Source organism: Atta cephalotes (assembly GCF_000143395.1).
Source record: "Atta cephalotes unplaced genomic scaffold scaffold00003, whole genome shotgun sequence".
Lineage (NCBI taxonomy): Eukaryota > Metazoa > Arthropoda > Insecta > Hymenoptera > Formicidae > Atta > Atta cephalotes.
In genome coordinates, this window is record NW_012130067.1 from 10621140 (window position 1) to 10645375 (window position 24236).

A 24236-nucleotide genomic window follows, 5' to 3' on the forward strand; every position below is an offset into this window, starting at 1 on the left:
ACACTACACACACACACACACACACACACACACACACACACACACACACACACACACACACACACACACACACACACACACACACACACACACACACACACACACACACACACACACACAGAAGAGACTCATTAGAGGTTGATGCTAAATAGAACATAATCATGTTATAATCAGGCTAATTGATTTACAAACCATACATTTCGGCCCCAATTTGAGCCATCTTCAGCAGTATTAATAGTTAGTATACAAAATTAACAATAATTCCACATATTATTCTACATGTCAATATTAGTAAAATATAAAAAATGTATATTGAGCTGTCCTATATTCTCATAAACTCCCGAGATCATTAGTGGTTTGTTAGATACGGGAGCTTTTTGAACGGTATATAATCGTCTATTACGAGTATGCTCACAAGTCTAAAGGTCATGGCACATAAAAAAACTTAAGATATAAGATGTCAGTAAGCTAATCAATCAATTACAATAGAGACTGTAAGATCATAACGTAAGCAATAGCGAATCCAATGTTAGTTTCCTTATTACTTATGTCTTAAGTTTTTGTATGTACCTTCTAACGGCTCTCTTTTTACTAATGTTTGTATTTCTTAAGACGAATTCATTTTTATTATAATATTATTATTTCAATTTTATTGATTTTATTTTTCAACAGAGATGTAACATGATACTTACGGCAAATGGAAGGATCTTCATCACTACCATCTTTACAATCGGCATCTCCATCGCATTTCCAAGAATCGTGAACACAACGACCATTGGATTTACATTTAAACTCGAGTTCCCCGCATTCGAGGGCGCATTTAGCTTCGTCACTTTTGTCACCACAGTCGTCAATTCCATCGCAAATCGTTACGCTCGGTGTACAATTTTTGTTTGCGCATTGGAAGAAACTTGGCCGACAAATCCTTTGTGGGCAACTGAATGATGACTCGTCAGTACCGTCCTTGCAATCCTTTTCTCCGTCGCATCTACGTGTACAATATATTTTCATTCTTCTGTTTTGGCAACTTAATCTAAACATATCTTACCTCCAATACCAAGGAATGCACTTCTCGTCGGGTGGTCCACAACGATGCTGACCAGCGGTACAATTCGCTATGCATGTCTTGTCGTCCTTGTCCAGAATGAATTGATTCGGACACTTACATTTATAGGAGGTGACTCCAGGCTGGCCATATCCTTCGAGCAAATACGAACTAGCGGGCGGTGCAATTAGACAGAGATGTGAACAACCACCGTTGTTATTCGCGCAAGGATTGTTATAGGGTAGTTGCCGAAGAGGATGATAGGCGTGAATGTCATAGGGTCGATGGGTGGTGTTGCGTAGCACCTGTAGGTGCGCACCAGAAAATTTCTCCGCCCTACTAATCGCTTTTAGATTCCAATCAGTCCAATAAATAAAGTCGTCAAACACAGTAATGGCGAACACATGTGGCACAGAAGTGCCCTTCAGGACGATTCGCCGATTGTGACCCTCGAGATCGGCGAAGGCGATGTAATCTAGATGGGCATCTGCCCAAAAGATGCGATCGGTGAAGTAATCGATTGTCAAGGCGTTTGGCCAGGCGATATCGTCCTCCCATGTCAGAATTCGAGTGAAGTTGCTACCATCCATACCCATTTTACCGATGTACGCCTGAAATTTAATAATTTATAATTATGTTTTTGTAACTTTGTAATAATTTTGTCTACAATACAATTATCTATGAGGAAACTATTAGGTATACAACTTTGCTTCCGCCATTTTTTTTCCGAAATTCGAGGCTTTATTGTAAAAAACTGGTTATACATTTATTCAAAGTATTGTCCATCATTGGCCACTACTTTCTCCCATCTTTCGGGTAGCATACGAATCCCGCGTCGAAAAAACTGGTCATCTTTTGAGGCTATCCACGAATCGATCCAATTTTTTACTTTTTCATAAGACCGGAAGTGCTGGTCAGCCAGGCCGTGTGCCATTGATCGAAACAAGTGATAGTCAGAGAGAGCAACGTCTGGAGAATACGGCGGGTGGGGTAGGATTTCCCATTTCAACGTTTCCAAGTATGTCTTGACCACTTTCGCAACATGGGGTCGAGTATTGTCATGCTGCAAAATCACTTTATCGTGTCTCTCGTTGTATTGAGACCGTTTGTCTTTCAATGCTCGGCTCAAACGCATCAATTGCGTTCGATACCGATCGCCTGTGATTGTTCAGTCGGTTTAAACAGTTCATAATACACTACGCCGAGCTGGTCCCACCAAATACAGAGCATGACCTTGGACGTCAAAATCACCGTTCTTGAAGCGTTGAAACCATTCGCGACACGTTCTTTCACTAATAGCGGCCTCACCATAAGTATTTGAGAACATTCGATGAGCCTCAGCCGCAGATTTCTTCATATTGAAGCAAAAAATTAAAACCTCCCGCAAATGACGAGAATTTGGCTCGTAAACTGACATTTTCAATCGAGAATAACTTTATGATGCAGACACAAATCGACTAATGTTTCTATAGGGTTATGTTGACAGAAGTTTATTGTATGACGTCTATGATCTATTTATTTTGACCACCACTTATCGCTAAAGCCATCTATAGGAAAACGGCGGAAGCAAAGTTGTACACCTAATAGAATACTTAGTGTAAAATGTTAAAATCTACCTGAAGATGCCAGGACGTAAAGTATAAGTATCCAGCACCGGGATGGACGGCAATCGCACGTGGATCTGCTATTCCGCTCTGCAAAGTCTTTCTGTTTGTGCCATCAAGTTCAGCAACATCCAAATGCTTTGCGTGACGATCCAACCAATACAATTTCCGACCAACCCAATCGATAGCAATACCTTCGAGACCTAGACTGTCGTGACGAATAATTGGTTCCCTCTCACCGCCATTTACTGGTGCTCTATAAATAAAGAAAAAAACATTTAAATGAAACAAACCTTTTAGCAAAAAAGTATCCATCTTATTTTTAATGAATATCTTTCTCTTTAGAATTCTTCACAATTCTATGTAATTTTTAGAATATTTATATAAATTTTTTTTAGAGTTTTATATAATTTTATAACCTTCTATATATACAATATAAAAAAAATTTTAAGTTTTTATACGGATTGAAACATTTTTGTAGAAATGCTGAGAAAGTTTACATTTTTTTCTGAAAATTTTCATGTATTGAATCTTGAAATATAGTTTGATTTCTAAAATTTCTAAAATAATATTTATAAAATTTTAAAAAGTTAAGAATTTTTCTAATTTTCACAAAATTTTTTTGAAATATAAAGAAATTCTTGAAAGTATTATGAAACAATATGAGAATTTTTTTTCACCAGAGATAGCATTAAACAGGAAAAAATACATGCAATGTACCTATATATTGTTTTTGCGGTAACGTCGCAGAAATATAGCATTTGCTGGGTGTAATCCGCGTCAAGTGCAACAACGTTGATCAAATCCTGATGCATCAAACTGTACTGAGACGCGTCAATCGACATATTCCTAACGTAATATTTATTCGTAAATACTATCCACGGCTGAACATTGTCCCTTCGCTTGCATGTATGTTCGTCAGCCTCTCTCTCATACCAGCGCTCGTTGCACTTGCAATAGTAACCACCAGGCGTGTTCTCACATTGCTGGCTGCACACTTGAGGTGTTTCAATGCATTCATCAATGTCATCGCAGGCTTTGCCGTCGGCCAGCAGTTTATAACCAGGATTGCATTCGCAGTAGAAGCTAGTCGGTGTATCCACGCATTTCTGTCCGCACTGATTTATCTCGACTCGAGCGCATTCGTCTACATTGCAGTGCAGCGGCTCGTCGCTTTCGTCTGCACAATCTGGCTCCTTGTTGCACACTAACTGCGAGTCAATGCAGTTGCCGTTCGCGCACATAAAATCCTTTGGATTTGGACACGTTGTATTCTTTCCCTTAGATGCTAAAAGAAAATTAACGTTATTTCATATCGCGCCAAAAAGAAAATTGGAAGAAGAAAGATTGAATAAATGTTTGGATATACTTAAAATTCAAAATTTCCACATTTTTTTCATGTGAAAAATTGGGGATTAATGATATTTTCCACTTATTTTTAGTATTCCTCTTTTTTAGATTTTTTTTTAAATTCTTTATATGATTTTTCAGAATTTCTATATAATTTTTCAAAATGTATCATTTTTCAAATTGAATCGAAATATTTTATAAAAGTGTTGAAAAATTTCTTTTCTTAAATTTTTTATATAAAAACTTAGGACATTCGTACGGAATACAAGAGATCCGGATTCGACTCCCGGCCGAGATATTTTTTGCAATATTTATTTACAGTCAGTACATTAACCTCTTTTTAATAAGATGCCAGATTGAGCATCAAATTATTAAATTAATAAATGCTTATCAATTTAATTTATGATATTATTGTAGTAGTTTAATTGCGTTTATAAGTCCGAAAAATCAGTTCAAATACAGCTACATATTTAATATATAAATTCACATTGAAATTATTTAAAAGCATTTAAGATCCAATTTCGACCATAATAGGCATTAACTCTTACTTGTTGTGTATTCACATATACGGTCTTAATAAATCATTTATTATTTTTTATATTAATCTAGCGACGCAGTAACTGTTATACTTACGACATCCTACTTCGTCCGAATGATCGCCGCAATCGTCTTGGCCGTCACAGCGGAACTGCTTGCGTATACATTTGAAGTTCTGACAAGTAAATTCTTGGTTATTGCAAGACTTGTACTGGGTATTACAGAACTTGTCTTCGTCGCTACCATCGCCGCAATCGTTATCATGATCGCACAACCAACTGCGATTCAGACACCGTCCATTTTTACACGTAAACTGATTGTCGGCGCAAGGAGTTGGAGCTGGGCAGTGGTGCAAAGTTACATTCTCATCAGCCCCGTCAACACAATCCGGATCTCCGTCACATAGCCATTTTTTCGGGATACATTGGGCGCGATTCCACATTTTATTCGCGGTGCAAGTAAATTCGGTTTCTTCATCACATTTTCTATCATCTAATCAAAATAAATTAACTTCTCAAGATACAGTGGAAAGTAATTTTTAATTATAATACGGAATTGAAATATTATAAATATCAAAGTTTTAAATGAACGATGCGCGAATATTGTATAATTAAAAAACTTACTGCACTGATGACGCTCGTCTTCGTCAGAGTTATCTAGACAATCGTTGTCTCCATCACAGATGTAAATTCTAGGAATACAATTGCCATTGTCGCATGTAAATAGATCGCCAAAGCATGTTCTACCTTCGGATTGGCAATAACCAGGAGGCTCGTCACTTCCGTCTAGACAGTCATCATCTCCGTCGCAATACCAAGTGGCTGGAATACACCTGGACAATACGCATGCATTTAGAAAATATTTTCTGTTATATAAAAAAAATCGTAAGACATTACAACTTTCAAAATAATTTTAAAGTCATCCGGTTATTAAAATTATTCGTCAAACATAGATTTTTTTACCTGTGATTGGGACATCGGAAACTGTTCTGAGGGCAGGTCCTTTGAGCACAATGAATCGGATTTTCGTCACTATTGTCACCACAATCATTGTCGCCATCGCAGAGCCAGTAGGGCTCTACACAAATGTTTGTTTTTTCGCACTTGAGATGATTTAACGGGCATGTAGTGTTACGAGGACATCGCTCATGTGTCTCGTCCGAAGTAATGTTGTCTTTACAATCATTAATACCGTTGCACACTTGAGATTGTGGGATACAGCGATGATTAGTGCAGGTGAATTCTCCTGGTGCACAAGGTGGATAAACGCAACCTTCCTCATCACTACCGTCCCGACAGTCATTTTCATGGTCGCATTTCCATGTTTTGAAGATGCATCGGCCATTGTTACAACGGAATTCATTTGGGCTGCACGAATGATGAGCTAAAATGTATGAAGATCGTTTATATAGATTTTTTTAATAAACATGTTGTTAAAGATACTTGCTTTGAATTCATTTATTTTGGTAAGATGACAGAAATAGCTTTATGATACTTACAGCAATAATTGATATTCTCATCAGATTCGTCACCGCAATCATCATCACCATCGCACGCCCACATCCGGGAGATACATCTGCCGTTTCTACAAGCAAACTTGTTCCCATCGCAAGTGACGTTCTTTGGTACACACATTCTATTTTCATTCACCAGCCTGCTATTATCGTCGCATTTGCACTCCGGCAAGCCATTGTTACCTGGATGGCAGGATTGATCGCAGCCGCCATTACTGATGTTGCAAGGATTAACACTACATATTTGTCTACCTCCGGAAAAAACGTGAAGATCTCGCGGAGAATCTTCCAATCGCTTCACTAGCTCGATTTTGTCGGCTCCAGTATGCTTCTCCGCTCGGTAAACTCCACGAAGCTGAAGATCCGTCCAATAAATATGCTCCCTATAGACAGTGATTGCAAAGGGATAGATAGTAGCGCTAACCAAAATTTCTCTGTGCTTCCCTTCGAGATCAGATCGCTCAATCTTCTCACGTACAGCATCGGTCCAATACAACATTCGATCCTCGTAATCGATTGCTAAGCCACTGGGTTGTGAAAGATCTTTATCGATAATAGTGCGTTTCAGCGATCCCGCCATAGTTGTTTTGAATATTTTCCCTGATGTTCCAAAACGACCCCAATCCGTGAAGTAAAGCGAGCCGTTGCAGGGATCAACAACGATGGCGCGCGGACGATCTACGCGTGCAATCATTACCAAATGAGACCCGTCGATGTCCATTGCGTAGATGCTATTGTTGGACGAATCCGTCCAATATACCTTCTTTTGAGTCCAATCATATGAAATGCCTTCGGGATTAATTCCTTTACTGATTAGTGTGTGCAAATCGGAGGAGGACGGTCGATCTGACGGCGTCCACGCGATCTTCGCCCAAGGACGAATCTGAGTGAACAACAGCTTCTTATCCTGATAATCAAAATCCACTCCGACTACATTCGTCAGGTTCCCAACAGGTGCAAAAGGCACATTAGTGTTGTGTGGATCTAAATTAATAGCACGGATTTCAGTTCGCGTGGCGAATACCAGATATTCTTGAACGTTTTCACAGTTACGACCATCGGAAGAGAGTTCACCCACTGCACAATCACAAGTGAACGATTTAGGATTGTCCTTTGGAAAAGCGAAGCATAGTTGAGAGCATCCACCATTTGTTACCTGAAAAAATAAGAATTTTTTATTTATGCCTTTTTAATTTTGTTTAAAAATTATTTTTATGTTAATTGTTTCTTTTAAAGTAGTTTTAAATTTAAAAAAATAATAATTTTGCCTTTTTAAATAAAAGATTATGCATATCTCAATTCATATTTACCTGTGCGCAAGGATTTGTGATATCTGGTGGTTGACTATTTTGATCAAAGATCGCAATGTCTCTAAGCTTTTGTAAATTTGTTCTAACAGGAATAGGAAGGCTGGTATTGCCCTTCAATTTGCTCGCCTTAAAAACGGTGGCCAAATTTCGATCAACCCAATAGACGTCTCCGCCGAAAATGGCAACACCCATTGGATTTGGTACATTTCTGCGAATGATTTCTCGATTTCCACCAGTGTAAGACACTTTTTGGATGGTATCCAATTTCGAGTCCACCCAATAAACGTCGTGTGTTGCGAGATCAATCGTTAGATCACGAGGTGTACTAATACCGGACGTCACAATAGGGGACCAATTGCTACCATCGAGGAAGGCTTTGCCTATTCGAGGATATTGTCCATAATCAATCCAGTACAAATACCGTTTGATAGGATTTACAGCTAATTCCCGAGGAGCATCTGTTGTCATTTTTACGAGCACCTTTCGATTAGAACCGTCTAACCAGCAGACTTCCACGTAGTTATCGTGAGGGAAAACATTAGCAAAATATAAATTCCCTGCTATCCAATCCACTGCTAAACCACGAATTCCATTAGAACCAATTCCTTGTTTGATTACTTGTTGCAATTCCGTTCCGTTGGGTCGTATTCTAAAATATAATAGAAATTAATAGAATATTATAGTTATTATATACAGTGTGTTTGATAAGTAACGATACAATTCTCGCATAGAGCGGTAGAGCGGATTAAACTAATTGCGAAAAGTTTTCTACCATTTTACATTTTTTGCAAGTTAATATAGTTAACAAGATGTTAATTACTAAAAATCGCCGAATATTGGTTTTCAATAATTTTTTACTCAAGTACTATTAACTTTACAGAAAAACAGCAACTAACAAAAATTGTTTATTTTCTTCCCATACAGTTCTGAGAATTTTTTCAAAATTTTTAGTATCGCATTTTCTCATGTTGGTAAAAATTGTTGTCAATAAGAAAAGTATTAAAAAGCTGATAAAAACTTCAGAAAAAATTCTTACAGATTTTATGAGAAGAAAATAGACAATTTTTGTCTCTTGCTATTTTTCTGTAAAGTTGATAATATTTGAATAAAAATTATTAAAAACTAATATTTGATAATTTTTAGTAATTAATATCTTATTAATTATTATAAAAATTGCAAAATAGTAGAGAACTTTTCGACTCAGTTTAGTTCGCTCTATCTGCCCATGAAATATTTGGCGATTATTTTGAGACATCCTATATATATTAAGATCTCGGTGATCTAATGGCTTAGGACTTGAAGATAACATCAAATTATTAAAATTGCTCAGTTTAATTCGCGATTATTAGAATGGTTTTAATTGCGCTTATATATAATCCGGAAAAACAATTCGGCGCGCAATTCTAAAAAACTATAATATGGTATATATGCAAATACATATATAGTGTATTAATAGAGAAAAGGCCCCTATTATGAGATATCGAGTTCTTTTTGGGTAAATGCTAGAAGTCTATGCGCAGAATTTTAAAAAATAATAGGTCATTTGGAAGAGAATTTAATAAACTGTAAGCTATAATATTATATAAAATTTAATTCAAATTCAATTTAATTTTTTTTGAAAATTAAAGAAATGTAAAAAGTGAGCAAAAATCGCAAAAAACTTGTGCTCCTAATATAAGGTGCCCCGAGATCGATAATAAAAGATATATCAGTATTGCAATTAAAAAACTTCATTTAATGTGTCTAAAATACAAACAAACACACCCAGCGTGTGCAAAAAATGAGCATGCGATAGATTATACCCAAAACTCATCTTCAGGTAGTTCGAATTAAGCATCGCAGAAATAGGCACTCGACGTTCATTCAAGTTATCTTTTTTATTATTTACAATAACATTTATACTTTAGCAACGATTTTCACTTTGACATAGGAGCATGAATTATTTCATATTAGAGATACTCTGGGTATCTCATATTACGATTTCCACGCCTCACAGTTTTACTATCAAATCTAACTTCTGCAATTAAGCAATTTTACATATCCTGTATTTTTCTATTAGTACAATCTTACTCTATCTACATTCTCACTACATGAAGAATTTATTGTCAAATATTTATTTATTAAATAATAAACAAGGTTTAAAGGCGCATCTCAATGAAACTTGAAAACATTCAAATTTTAAAATCTTACAATGATGGGCTAATATAAATTTTCTACTAAATAGTTTTCAATCCAAGAGCAATAAATTTATGGTGGAATCAATAGCGTTCATTAGTTTAGCAGAAACGCCGTCATCTCATATTAGGCGCCTATCTCATAATAAAAGGCTTTTCTCTAATTCAAGATTAAATTATTCAAAGCAATGAAAATCCAACTTCGATCATAATAGGCATTTTAAATTTCTAGTATTGATTGTATTTCTCACATATGCGATCTAAAATAAAGATTCTTAATATTATTTTTACACACACACACACGCGCGCGCGCGCGCACATCGTATCTTCATGAAGAAATCATCTAAAGATTTTAACATTTGTAAGAACATCTTTAGTCTTATTTTACCTGAAAATACCATTCCAAAAGCCTCGATTGAATTCCACCCAATATATCCAGTTTCCTGCGTAATGTACATCAACATGGAGGATATGATGGCCAGGTCCAGTAATGGGTATCATAGCTTCTTTGGAATCTTTAAGACTATAACCTCTAGCAACATCCAGCTGAGTTACCACTGCGAAAGTCTTATAAGGTTCGCATCTGGTTTCCATAACCTTTTTATATTCCATTCCACAAGCACAAACGCGTGTACCTCCAGACGCAGGTAAACAAAGCTGTTCACAACCTCCGTTGTTTATAAGACAAGGATGAGATCCAGTTGCACGTTTTTTATAAATGGTTAGAGTACGAAGCTCAGAGTCGTTATCAATGATAATGACTGGATTATCACCATTAGACAAATCAACACGCTCGATCTTATCAAAAAGTGAATCCAAATAATATAAACGAGATTCATGGACAGCTATTGCCTTAGGCATTGCCATGTTATTTGCCGCGGTGAGAATGGTACGAATATTTTGACCATCCGTTGACATAGATTTGATAAAAACTGGATTTTTGCAAGAGAAGTATAGGGTTTTGCTAGGTATATCGATAGTAATTGCTTCAGGGCGTTCTAGACTCTCTACAAGAACTAACGGATTACTGCCATCCATATTAACCCGCCCAATCTTCTGGGGCACTCCGAAACCTCCATCATCCACCCAAAACACTTGTCCGTCAATAGGATCAACGCACATTGCCTTTGGTTTAGATACTGACGTTCGATTTCCATCATTTGATAAAACGATTGTACGAAATCGTGTCTTGCCATCTAATTTGATAGCTTCAATATTAGATGCAAATTTGTTGCCAATAAACATATTGCGTCCAAGCCAATCCAGTGCTATAGTAGATGGTGAACCGACAATACCAGTATCACCAGAAGGATTTGGAAACTCCGTCCGGTTGCCACCATTATAGGGAATGGCATAAATCGTACCGTTCTCGTTATCACTATCTTTGCCTGATATAAATAATAAATTAATAAATAATAAAATTCTCTCTTAAAACTTGAAGAATTTAGATCTCAAGAAGACTTTGCAAAACAAGAAATATAAAAAATTAGTTATTATACTTTGCAACCAGTAGATAATACGATCTCTTCTGTCATATTCGATAAATCTTCCGCCTTCCACACCTACGATAGGCGTGATGTATCCAGTTTTAGTTTCTTTAGGGGTCAAAGAAATGTCAATGATCTGTGAACCTCGAAGAACCATTAAATATGGTATCTCCTCTTCCATGCAACGTCCATCAGATAGTAATTTAAATCCAACCTTTTCAAACATCAGAGAAAAAATAATTCAATCTAGATAAATAGAATTTCTGATAGTTTACTTTGAAATCTGTGTAATTACTTACCTGGCATTTACAACTGTATCCTTTTGGATTAGGCGATAGAAGACATAAGTGTTCACAAGATGTGTTGGCACAAGGATTTGCAATGATCGGTTGTAGGACTGCATGATGCACGTGTATGGAAAGAGGCTGCGAAATTAAATGCGACACTACTGTCTGATTAGAACCCTTAAATTTGTGTGCAGAAAGAACTCGATTGAGCTGCCGATCAGTCCAGTACATAGTGTCCTCGAAGAGAGTAAGTGAATGGGGATGCAGAAGATAGTGCGAGCTGGCTAAAACCTGAAGTCTCTGGCTGCCATCATATTTACAAGTATCGATAAAGTCTAATTTGCTATCTGCGAAATATATTCTGCGATTTGCAATATCTAGCGCAAGACCATTAGGCCAATAAATCTTTGTACTGATAATAGTAGATCGATTGGTGCCATCCATTCCAATTCTTTCGATTCTAGGGTTTTCACCCCAATCGGTCCAGAAGAGCCATCTTGCACCTTCACTGGGATCTAAACACATTCCACGTGGCTGTGTAATATTCTCTTTAACGAGAATCATCCTTCCAACTCCAGTCTCCTTAGCAACTTCAATTGTATTCAGCTTTGAGTCTAACCAGTAAAGATTCTGTCCAATCCAGTCGTAGGCTAGGCCTTCTACCAAATCTAAACCAGTACTAATGATATCTTGAGGATCACTACCACGATCTAATCGTGAGATTCGCTTCAACTTCATGTCCGACCAGAAAATAGTACCTGTGTGCATATTACTGGCAGTCGCCACGACGTTCTCTACATTGATAGGAACTCGTTCCAATGCTTGATCTTGAAGATCAGCTACCAGAATAGTATGTCTATTGGAAATAATCAAAAACGCAGCACTATGATTAAATGCCTTGCATGTATGCTTATCCGCATCTAATGTGTAACCATTCACACAGCTGCAATAGTAGCTACCCTTTGTGTTCTTGCAGAGCTGCGAACATCTTCCATCCGGGTTGCATTCGTTTATATCTTGACATGTCAAGCCGTCATTGTTGAGTTCTTCGCCAGCCGGACAAATGCATTGCGCACCAAATGGAGTTTGAATACAACCATTGGTACATAATCCACCTTGATGATGACATTCGGCGGTGTCACAACCTGGTCCTTCGTCTGCTCCATTGGGACAATCTAATTTACCGTCGCATACGCTGGTTGTATTCACGCAACGATTCTTTACGTTTGGACACTTCCATTGTTGAGAGTCGCATTTGAATATAGGAGGACCGCATGCATGCAGTTCAATGTCTTCGTCAGATCCATCTCCACAATCATCTTTTCCATCACAGATATATGCTTTGAACACGCATCTCTCATTTCGGCATCTGAGGAATATATAAAATCGAATATCGATGAATTATTGAAACAGGAATAAGATGTTTATCATCCATGATGAATTTTTTTGAAGGAAAATAAAATGTAATTAATGAATATAACAAACCTGAAAAATCCAGTCTGGCAATCGACCTTTCCGCATGATTCTGGTTCATCGGATTTGTCAGGACAATCTGCAGTACCATCGCAGTACCAGCTTTTCGGTATGCAGATAGCTGAACTGACACACTGGAACTGCTTGTCAGTGTTACACTGATCCGGTGCTAATGATGGGCAGCCTACTTCATCTGATCCATCATTGCAATCACTAATACCGTCACACTTATACGATGCTAAGACACACATCTTTTGATCTGCGCATGTGAATTGTGTGCTAAGACAAGTAACTGGTGGACAATCCATCTCATCTTGTCGGTCGAAACAATCACTATCACCATCGCATACCCAGGACTGCGGTATGCAGTGACCGGAGCGTGGACAGGTAAACTGGAAGTACGAACAAGTTTTTGCTGCACAAAATTCACCCTCATCGGAGCTGTCACCACAGTCATTCTCGGAATCGCACTTCCAAGTTGCGGGAATGCAGCGATTATTGGCACAAGCGAATTGATTTGCGCTACAAGTCACATTCGGACAACCCATCTCATCACTATAATCACCACAATCGTTCTCGGAATCGCAATGAAATGTCATCGGTACGCAACGACCTGATTTGCATTGGAACTCGTTTGCGCTACATGTTGGTTTTGTACAGTTTTGCATTTCGTCACTATTGTCGAGGCAATCATTTTCACCGTCACATACCCAAGATTTTGGGACGCATCTAAAAGAAGATCGATTAAAAATTAAAATATTTGAATTTATAAATACACTTAGAAAAAAACCTATCCTTACATTTAACTAAATATAAGATAATATATTGGCTAAAAAATGATGTTCTTGTTTTTTAGATGAATAGTATACTGTAGAGTAGTTTAAAAGAAGATGGTACATTATGATCTCTTTTCTTCCTTTATGGAAAAATATTTTTGGACCCGCACAAAAATTATTGAAAGTAACTGAAAAACTGTTCAAATCGAATATATAATATTGTATACTATTAATTTATTTCAAGAATTTTTTTATTAATCTAATAATTTTCATTCATCTAATAATTTTTCTATAAGCACTCATTTGCATTTTATACAATAACAATAATCATTACCAATATTCAAATTGAAAACTAAATCAATAATAAATTAGAAACAAGAATATGACTAAGAAGAGCAAAAGATTAGATGTTGAAATAATAATTCTTTTTGTAACTTATTTTAAATACATTTACATAATAAAGTAAATGTATTAAACTTAATAAATTCTTTATAATAATCTTTCTTTTATTAAATTTATTATCTAAAAATCTTTCTTTTATTTTAAAAAACAAATGAATATCTTCATATTAGCAGTAAAATCAACTTATTCATTTTTTGTAAATATTATATATAATTTTGTAATCAAATATTGTGTTTTTTTTTAATGAAAAACCTTGATTATTTGTAATATGAAAAATTTGAAAAAAACATCAGCAATTAGCATGGTTAGGAAGTTATATTAGCAAAATGTAACTTTGTATCATTCCAAATGTGTAAAGTCAAATAAAATGTTAAATAACGATATTTAAGTGTACGTATACTCGTATTCATGTTATAATACGCTCAAATTTAAGGGGATGGAAAGGTTTGGATGGCTGAAAATTATGTAAAATTCGTATATTTATGGACAAATGAATAAACATACATAAATTTCCTTTTTATATTTTGAATGTTTTCTTAACGAATAAAATCAGCCGTGAAAGTCCACACACTGGCTGCATTCGGAAACGTCGCCTCCGATGTCTTGGATTCACATCTGTGCTTGTTTAACATTAAATGTTAAACATTAAACGCCGCCAATATGAATAATTGAAGGCAATATTAATATTTAATGGCAACTATGCAATTTGCGCACTGCTCCGATCTTGCCACGATTTCGGATAAATGAATTAGAATTTTCTTGGTGCCATTTTATTGGTGAAATTCTCGTCTATAAACTAAACCTAAAATTTGCAAATTGTAAAAATGATGATTAAAAATTTGTCAAAAAATATCAAAGAATTCAAGTTATTTATTATTAAAATAGGTTTACAAAAATAAATTTTTGTACGCAAAGATAAGTTCAGTTTATTGGAAAATTCTATTATCTTTACTTTAAAAAAAATTTGAAGTCGATATCTGCAGCCGTTCTTGAGTTATCTTAAAAACGAAACAATATGCAAATCACGCAGTTACCTTTAAATATTGCCTTCAATTATTCATATTTTATGGACTTTCATAGCTTATTTTAAGAAAGCATTCAAAATATGCTAAAAAGAAAATTTATGTTATGTGAAAAGTATATTCATATTATTTTTATTCATTTATCTATAAATGACATTCGAATTTTACATAATTTTCAGTCGTCCAAATCTTTCCATCCTCCTTAAGAAGAATGAAGTATGTATTAAATACTAAGATGCACTTTGAAAATGTTTCGAAATGTTTGAAAATAAAAAGTGCATTATATATATAATAAACATTATTTATTGATATATTTAGCGCTATGTAGATATAACGGCTATTGAACAAATGATATCATAAATAATCATTAGATTTGGTATCTAATAGCGAAGGTATTAAAAGGAAAGTGAATTGTATATTATATATACATACGTATATTATATAATTGTATATTATATCTATATTAACACATTTATATCTATATTAACACATTCAACACTTGTACTAAAATTCTCAATAAAAAATAATATATTATTACGACTCTATAAGAGTTATTTTCTTCTCTATACAAATATTGAATATGTTGTTGTAAATAATTAACTTCAATTATTAGTTAAAGAAGTCAAATTTTTACGCACCTTTGGTTTGCGCAAGTAAAATCCCAAGTATGTGGACACGCCTGCAAAGGTGGTTCCCCATCAGGATCTGCTGCACAACTCTTACCATTGCCTTGAAGACGTTCTCCATAAGGACATCCACATACTTGAGTAAGCTTCGGTACTGATTGCATATTAGGGAACATGATATCAGAACGCGAAGAATTATCCGGAATAGCAAAGCAAAGTTTTTCGCAACCACCGTTGTTGATAGTACAAGGATGATTATTCGTCGTTCTCTGAATATCACGGCTAAAAACTTTTACGCCGTAAAGTCTATTAGTAGCAGGTTCACGAACCAAAATAGCTTCCTGTTCACCAGTTTCTTTATGCAATCGAATAATAGCGTCAAGGCGCCAATCGGTGATATACATCCAATGTTCATGAATGGCGATGGAAAACGGATGTCGTATCAGTCTAGAGTTCACCGTTCGTACATCCGTACCCTCCAAGTTTGAGTGCTGCACGTGATCTAGGAGAGCGTCACACCAATATAATCGATCTTCAGTAAAATCGATCGCCAATCCATTTGGCCAACCCAGAGTTAGATTTCTGAAGACAAACAGATTGGAACCATCAGCATGGGCCCTGCTGATGTTAGCCGGACGGTCCCATTCGGAGAAGAAGATGTAACCTTGGTTTGGATGAATTACGATCGCGCGAGGACGCTTCAGATTTTTCAGTAGTGTCCGCCGATAGGTGACATTCCGAGTGCTGAGCACATTTAGTGTGCCTGAGAAAGTAGTAAAATTTTCACCGTCTAAATAGAGTCTGCTTTTTATTTATTTTTTTTAATTATAGATTTCAATTTATCATTAAAAAGTTACTAAAATTCATACTATTACAAATCAACCAAATTGAAGATTAATAGCTCAAATATTCAGTAAGATTTTGTCATCAACAAACCTTTACGCGAATCAATATAGTACAAATTCTTTGCAGCCCAATCAACTGCAAGCCCTTCCACCCCTTCATTTTGACTAGCCAGAACAATTTCGCGTCCAGTCGCATTCTGATGTACCCTGTATATAACATCCTGAAGAACATCACTATAATAGATATATTGATCATGTGCGTCATAGTCTAGTCCAACGAATCGTGCCCGCCTGGATACAACTGGTAGAATAGAATCGCTAAAGCCTTCCATTACGGGATTGAGTACGCGTCCTTTAATAAACCTCTGCTGTGAATACATGAGAAACTCTTGCACTAAATTGCAATTCCTCATGTCACCTGCCAATCGCCATCCGATGTGGCAAGCACAGCGATAGCCTAATCGATTGTTTTGATCACTGGAGGCCGTGACGATGCACATATGTTGACAACCACCATTATTATTGCCACAGGGATTGGAGACGCTAGGTTGCGAGAGTGGATGCAAGGCTTTTATAGCTTTGGCGTCGCGTATCTTAAAAAGAGATTATGAACATTACGATATGAACCTAATATAAATGTTCTCAAAACTGTTTAGGTAAATATATTATATTAAACAACATAGTGTAACATCATTATTTAATTGAAGAATATATATCAATTATTTAAACTGCAGTAGAAATCGACTAAATTGATTTTCGTTTCTATTACTCAATCAAATATGAACATACTCGATTGTTGCACTCATACCTTGAATACATTTTGAATGGAATAATCTCCCTGAGTCTTGTCAACACTCATAACAGCCTGTTTGGTGCCGTCTGTCCAAAATATCCTGTTTTCAAAGAGAGTAAGTCTGATTGCAGATGGTACTTGAGAACCTCTGAGAATCATTACTCTATTGTGTCCTCTATAGTCTGCCGTTTCGATGTAATCCAACAGGGAGTCACACCAATATATCCTTTTAGCAATAATGTCAACAGCCACACCGGAGACCTTATAAGCTGCTTCAGAGACAACAGGGAATGCATTAGTACCATCCATGTTGGTACGTAGGACCTGCTTGCTGTCAGCAATGAACATGAGGCCTTTCGTGGGATCCAGCGCGATGTCAGTCGGATTAGTGAGATTGGAACCCACTACTATTCCATGATAACGTCCATCCAACTCGAATACGTCCACTTTTTGCACAATAGAATCCGCCACGTAGAGTTTTTCGCCAATCCAATCTATCGCGATGGACACAGGTCCCCAGGAACCCGCCATACTGATGTCCACTTTAGCTGGCGTGTCGCTACCGAGATTGAGAGATTCCGAATGAACCTTCCGTGTCTTCATGTCGCTCCAGAAAAGCAGATTTCGCGAGTACAAGTAGTCCACCCCGCTTGCACCGGTAGCGTTTGCAATTATTCTTCGGTCCTCGCCGGTCGAGCTTAATCGCCATATTGCGCGATCTTGCGCGAGTAGAAGTTCCAAGGAAGAGGTGTTCTGGGCGCGACACTTATTGTGTCCATGAAGAATGTAACCGGGCGCGCAATAACACGTATACCAGCCGTCAGTATTTTCGCACAGTTGTTCACAGAAGCCCCACTCGGAGCATTCATCTCGATCTACAGAAAGAAAAAAGTCTGATGGGCGATGCGAAAAAAAGGATGCAAAAGTGGGCGAGCTCCATGAGTAAATTCTTATTTTTCTAATTCAGGATTTTCTAATTCTTCAATCATTGCATTATTAGGTAACTAAAAATTATTGCATATTGGATTAAGAGTTTAATTTATAAAAGTCAAATAGCTTACCAACGCAAATCCGTGAATCATTGGCAAGTATTCTTCCTTCGGGACAATAACAAGTCCCTCCAGTAGGAGAGGCTTGACATTTATGTTGGCAACCAAGTGAGCCACACATACTTGTCGCTACGATAAAGAAGTTTTATTCTTTTAAATGTTCTTTTAAATGCTAGTCTCTTAATGTGAATCTAAATCTACATTCTATATATTATATATTTAATACAATTTAAGATATAGAATCCACATAGTCTATAAAAAAAATTCCATATCTAATATATTTCAAACTCAAAACGTTAATGAGGTTTGTTATTTGGAGTTTTAAATGCTTTATCTTTTTGTTTCTCTGTATATTGATTAATTGTTATAATATTTTCCATAATTTCTATCAAGTTTATAACTACTAATGATGTTATATGTTGCTCATGAAATATTTTACATAATCTTCTGATATTGTTAAAAAGAATTGATGTAATAAATGTATGATCGTTTTTAAACTTTTTGCGCTTAATATTGTAATCTAACATATATAAAATTAAATTGCTCTTACAACATGCCGCTTCCTCGTCCGCTCCGTCCTCGCAATCCTGTTTTTCATCGCATAACTGAGATCGATTGATGCATAATGGTTTTCCATCCGCTGCACCTTTCGGACACATGAACTTGTTTCCTGGACAGAGTGTCATTGTGCAAGACTTCTCATCGGAACCATCCTGGCAATCTTTATATCCATCACATTGATACGCTATCGGAATACAGAGCGCATTAGCGCATCGGAATTGATCACTGGTGCAAGGTGGGAAACCTGAATATCAAGAAATCTCTCATTATTTTTACGAATTGTCACGATTTAATTTCATATTCAGGGTATCCTAAACTTTTTGATACACCGCTTGTAGGCAGGTAGATTGAATTAAACTGAGTCGAAAATCTTCTAACATTTTGTAATTTTTACAATTTTTTTCTTAATCACTCATATGAGCAAAATGTTCAAAATCGACACATAAAACAAATTTAAGATATCTTTAAGAATTCTCTGAGAAATTTCTTTAAGATACTCCATAAGCAACTCCGATTATAAAATTGTCTTATGTCGATTTTATTAGCAATTATGCATCACTTATTTAGCAATCTTCAAAAATTAATATTTCATTAACTATTGCGAAAATAACAAAATAGTACAGGAATTTTCGACTTAGATACCTATCCACAAGTTGTGTTAAAAAATTTGAAACACCCTGTATATATTCAAAAAGACTACAAAGCAAAATAATAATATAATATAATAATATATGCCAGAACGCGTTATGAGCATTTTTGAAAGAGCCACAACATGAATTTCGCATTGTGGCTGAATCTCAAAAGCCATAAAGCATCATTTTTTTGTTCAATGAGCGTTTTCGGTCTTTGAGCTTAACATATTATATAGCCATTAAAAACTTCTTTTATGATAACTTGATACAATTAAAATTGGGGAAATTAATGACAGAAATTTAATTAAAATTTTAATCACTGGATGTTTATAATCGTCGAGAAGTTTTTATTAACATCATATTTTGTAGAAATAATTACAATTTTATTAAATAAGTTTTATTTTCATAGAAGTTTTATTTTCATAGTAACAGACAAGTATAATAAAAATTCGTAGCATAGTTCATTTATATCATGACAATTATTATACTATTCAATCAAAAAATGTTTCAGTTTCAAAAATCTGTTTTTTTTTTAATTATAATACTATGATTTTTAATGGAGTTATAAGCAATCAAAGTCTCAAAATGCTCCTTTTATTTAATCCATGATAACTCAGTAACAAAGATCTTAAGAATATTAATTTTTGAAAATGGTTTTATAAAGAAAACTTTCAAGCTTTCAAAGCGTTAAAAAGTTAAAAAGTTAAATTTTCGCCAATTTTTTTGGGTACGTGATAGGTCTACAAAATGAGAAGAAATTTTCCCATTTTTTCCTGTTATTCTCGGTTTTGTTTTCTACCAAAAAATTATCAAACTTATAGAAACTCAAAAGACATGGTAACCTGTCAAAAGTAGAAATTCTAAATTTAAAAATCTCTTTCTTAAATTTAAATTTCGTTTATTTTTAATAAAGTTAATTAAATTACAGCTGGCTGAATTGTGATGTTTGTAGCGCTACGATCAGATTTTGTTCCAATGCATTGGCTGCGTTCAGCAGAAAAAGCAGCTCTGTAACTGTTGTAAAATTTTTTAATATAATTAATTTTAATATAATTAAAAAGTCTTGCCTTTCGATCCTCGATGTAAAATCAATACATTGTACAATCATCAAAAGACGTTTCCTGATACTGAACTTATATAATATAAATAAGGGAAATAAACAAAAAAAAGTAAAGAACAATGATTTTCTAAAATAGATCAAGTTCTGACTATATAAAATATACAAAATAAATTATACATGTAATCTTCATATTACACGAACATTCATATTATAAATAAAATATGCAAAATCATATCTCTCGTTAAATCGTCATAAATAAAAATATTTTCCTTAAATAATTTTCCTTAAATAATTTTTTTTAAATTATGGAAGTAAATAATTATATAAATAATTAAATAATTGTATCGTTAAGAAAATCTTATTTATTTTGTTTATAGGAGCTACCCTGCGATTCAAGTTTACTTTTATAAATAGTACATTTTTTATTAAGTATGTACCCATTAAAAAACCCATTAAAAACTATCTTGATATAGTATAAATAGGAATTAATAAGAGAAATAAAAAGTTAAATTTTATTTTATTTGAAAGTAATGATGGCGGAAGAGATAAATCGTGAAGCGTTAAATAAACGTATTGCAAAATCGCGAGCTTACTGCAGTGTTCTTCGTCGCTGTTGTCACCACAATCGTCCCAGTGATTACACCTCGCAGCTTGCTCGACGCAGCGTTGCGTAGTATTGCATCTGAATTGATCCAATCGACAGGCTGGCTTCATATTATTTTCGCATCTTTCCTCATCCCTACTATTCCGGCAATCCAAGTAACCATCGCACTTTTTTTCTTTAGGTATACAAAGTTCCGGTGTGGTTCCAACGCACCTGAAGTCATCTGGCTGGCATTTTCTGTATGCTGCAACGTCAATGTCCTTTATTACTTCTTTGCTTTTGCAAATCTTTTTTTTCATAAATTATTATACTATAATATAAATAATAAAAATAAATGTTCGACGCTGGAATAAATATCATCTCATGATCTTTCAGGATTTTCTTATTAAATTGTGACTTGAATTTTCCCACTACTATATTTGATTTAACTACCACTATATTTGATTTGTAAAGAATTGTCTTTTGGCTAAATTAAGCAACACCAAATTGTATGTATGACTGATCCATGTTTTCATTTTCTGATTCTAGATATTTTATACAGATTTCTAATTTGCTTGGATTATACTTAATGCGAGAGAAACACATTCATCTAATGTGTTTTGACTGCTAGGTTGGAGTTTGAGAAAAAATTCCTTTAAATGTTAAATATCGACATTATTCATTGTCCTTCCCTCCTCTCCCTCCCACCCGGGGAGGATATGAATTAAAATAAATATATATTTTTAAAAGTAATCCATTTGTTAAATAGTAAACCGACATTGCGCATGACTCTCATTTGCTCATTTAATTGCTCTTTTTATTTTTATTAAATTCAGAAGAAATTATTTTATATCATTATGAGATTTGCAAAAGTTAAAGCGTTTAAACGTGTATATTGTACGCCCTTTGCAATCCATCTGACTTGTGAAACATTTCTAGTGGCGCACTTATGAATGAAGAACGTGACAAATGGAGTAGCATACATATTTCTTTTAAGTTAACGTCAAAAGTGATCTGAAGTTGATCACGCTTCCCGGTCCAAATAGTTTTGTGTGATAACTTGAATGCACTAACTGCACGTAAAGAACAATCATATCTTGATGATCACATTTTAGTTCGACACGTTCGCACCATTGATAAACATGCACAATGAGCCTGATATAGCAATCTGAAACGTGATTTTTCTCTTTGGTTCATGGGATATTAAGATAAGGGGAGCAGCGGAGGAGAAGCGAAATGTGGAACTATGTAAATTTTCTTTTAATTAAATTTAATTGCGAAATGCTTTAACAAAATATTATGTTTTATCTTTTTTAAAAATGAAATTTTTCTGAAAGTTCTTTTAAAAATTCGTGTTCTTTTGATTAAAAAAAAGTGAAAAATGTTATAATAATAAAATTATAATAATCATTACATATGTTATATAATAATTCTGAATAAATCTTATGAGAAAATTTTTAATTCTAAAAAATATTCTAATATCGATATTGGTAATAAAGAGATTGAAAAATATTCTCCAAAAGTTTAAATAATATATTACGATTCAAAAAAGGAGTGATTATAAATAACACAAAACTTTCGACGATAGAAAGATCAGCAAAAGATCAGCAATGTCAGCATCAAAAGAAAGGAAAACGTTATCGGCGCCTAATGGCAATAAAATGTTTACAAATCTCAATCTTCATTTTTATGACTTGAGTGAACATAATGTTGCTGATTTAACAATGTGCAATACGTGTTATCGTGACAACGTGATAATTTAGTGAATCCTAACGTAAAGAATCCGCTTAATCGCTGCGCAGCTGCTATTTAGCCATATTCTTATACCAGCGACCTTGTGACTGACGAGATAATATTTTTTTGTATAATATATCCGCGATAATTAATATTTCATTTAAATAGTGCAGCTGATGTTCTTAGACTCGTTTATTAACAATTGCTCTTTTTTCATTATTTATGAAAGAAAAAAGAAGTAAAATATAAATATAAAAATTATTAATTGCACGTGAAATACTGTAGCAAATCTTCTGTTTTCGTACATAGATTTATTTTCAATTGATATAGATTGATACAATCTAAGCCGTTAAGCAAAGAAAAAAATAATCTACAAACAGCACTTTTGACAAGATGAGATTTTTAAATAAAGGTAAATAAAAGATATCTTTTGATGAAATTTTTTTTTAAATTCTTCAATTTTTAGAATTCTTATATAAATTTCTAAATATTATTTTTACAAAATAAAATAAAATATATCAAGGGCATAAAATAATATCGAATATTACATACCTCCCGCTAAAAAATACATATAAATAAACGTAATTAGCCAAGTATTTCATTACTCAAAAAAAACCTCAAAAAAATTCATTTGTAAAAAAAACCTATTAATTCTAACACAAGAAATTATAAAGTAATTAAAAATTAAATGTAAAGCATTAAATTTAAATAATTTGGCAGTATTTTAAGGAGAAACTTGTTTTATAAATAATAATCCACGATAGGAGAGTCTTAATAGGAATTTATTGTTGTTTAAAAATTACTTTATTAGAAAATATAATTAATGAATTAAATTTTTAATTTGAATTCAAATCAAATGTAGAAATTATTAAGTAAAAATGAGTTACATTTAAAAAGATTAGATATATTTTAAATTTTAAGTATTTTGAAGGTAGGATTTAATAATAAATTTATTAAATTTAAGTTGAAATTTAAATAAAATATGTACAAATTGCCCGTCATTTTCATAAATAAATAGTTGAAAGAAGTCATAACAAAGTACTTTAATTACTTTATTTATGTACTTTAATTACTTCATAATCTAACACAAGACAATTACTAAAAGTGATTAAAGTGATCAATTAAATTATAATAAAGAAACAACTTGTGGCGTGCCCGAATCGTATATAAAACGCTATATTCCAGAGAACCAATATATTTTCATAGTACACAAACATTATTTACAATAGGAATTAATTAAAAAATTATATATATTATATATATTTATTAATTATATATATTATTTATATTTATATATATTACTTATTATATATATATATATATATATATATATATATATCAGATGTATAAGCTTAAATCCGCTGTTTGCTCAT

General features: G+C 34.2%; 1 protein-coding gene across 1 annotated transcript in view; it reads right to left on the minus strand.

The window, feature by feature from the left end:
* Nucleotides 1-24236, minus strand: part of LOC105625684 (low-density lipoprotein receptor-related protein 2) — a 46126-nt gene that overhangs the window by 13455 nt on the left and 8435 nt on the right. Inside the window, exons 3-21 of the mRNA XM_012207008.1 lie at nt 21140-21394; nt 18844-19098; nt 18306-18422; nt 17260-18119; nt 16543-17044; nt 15619-16369; nt 12793-13509; nt 11320-12676; nt 11033-11234; nt 9922-10921; nt 7360-8008; nt 6035-7205; nt 5499-5919; nt 5160-5368; nt 4633-5028; nt 3370-3937; nt 2662-2905; nt 1049-1656; nt 693-988 (exon numbers count right to left, since the gene is read on the minus strand). Coding sequence (XP_012062398.1) covers nt 693-988; nt 1049-1656; nt 2662-2905; nt 3370-3937; nt 4633-5028; nt 5160-5368; nt 5499-5919; nt 6035-7205; nt 7360-8008; nt 9922-10921; nt 11033-11234; nt 11320-12676; nt 12793-13509; nt 15619-16369; nt 16543-17044; nt 17260-18119; nt 18306-18422; nt 18844-19098; nt 21140-21394 — 10578 coding nt within the window. The remainder of the gene's footprint in view (nt 1-692; nt 989-1048; nt 1657-2661; nt 2906-3369; nt 3938-4632; nt 5029-5159; nt 5369-5498; nt 5920-6034; nt 7206-7359; nt 8009-9921; nt 10922-11032; nt 11235-11319; nt 12677-12792; nt 13510-15618; nt 16370-16542; nt 17045-17259; nt 18120-18305; nt 18423-18843; nt 19099-21139; nt 21395-24236) is intronic.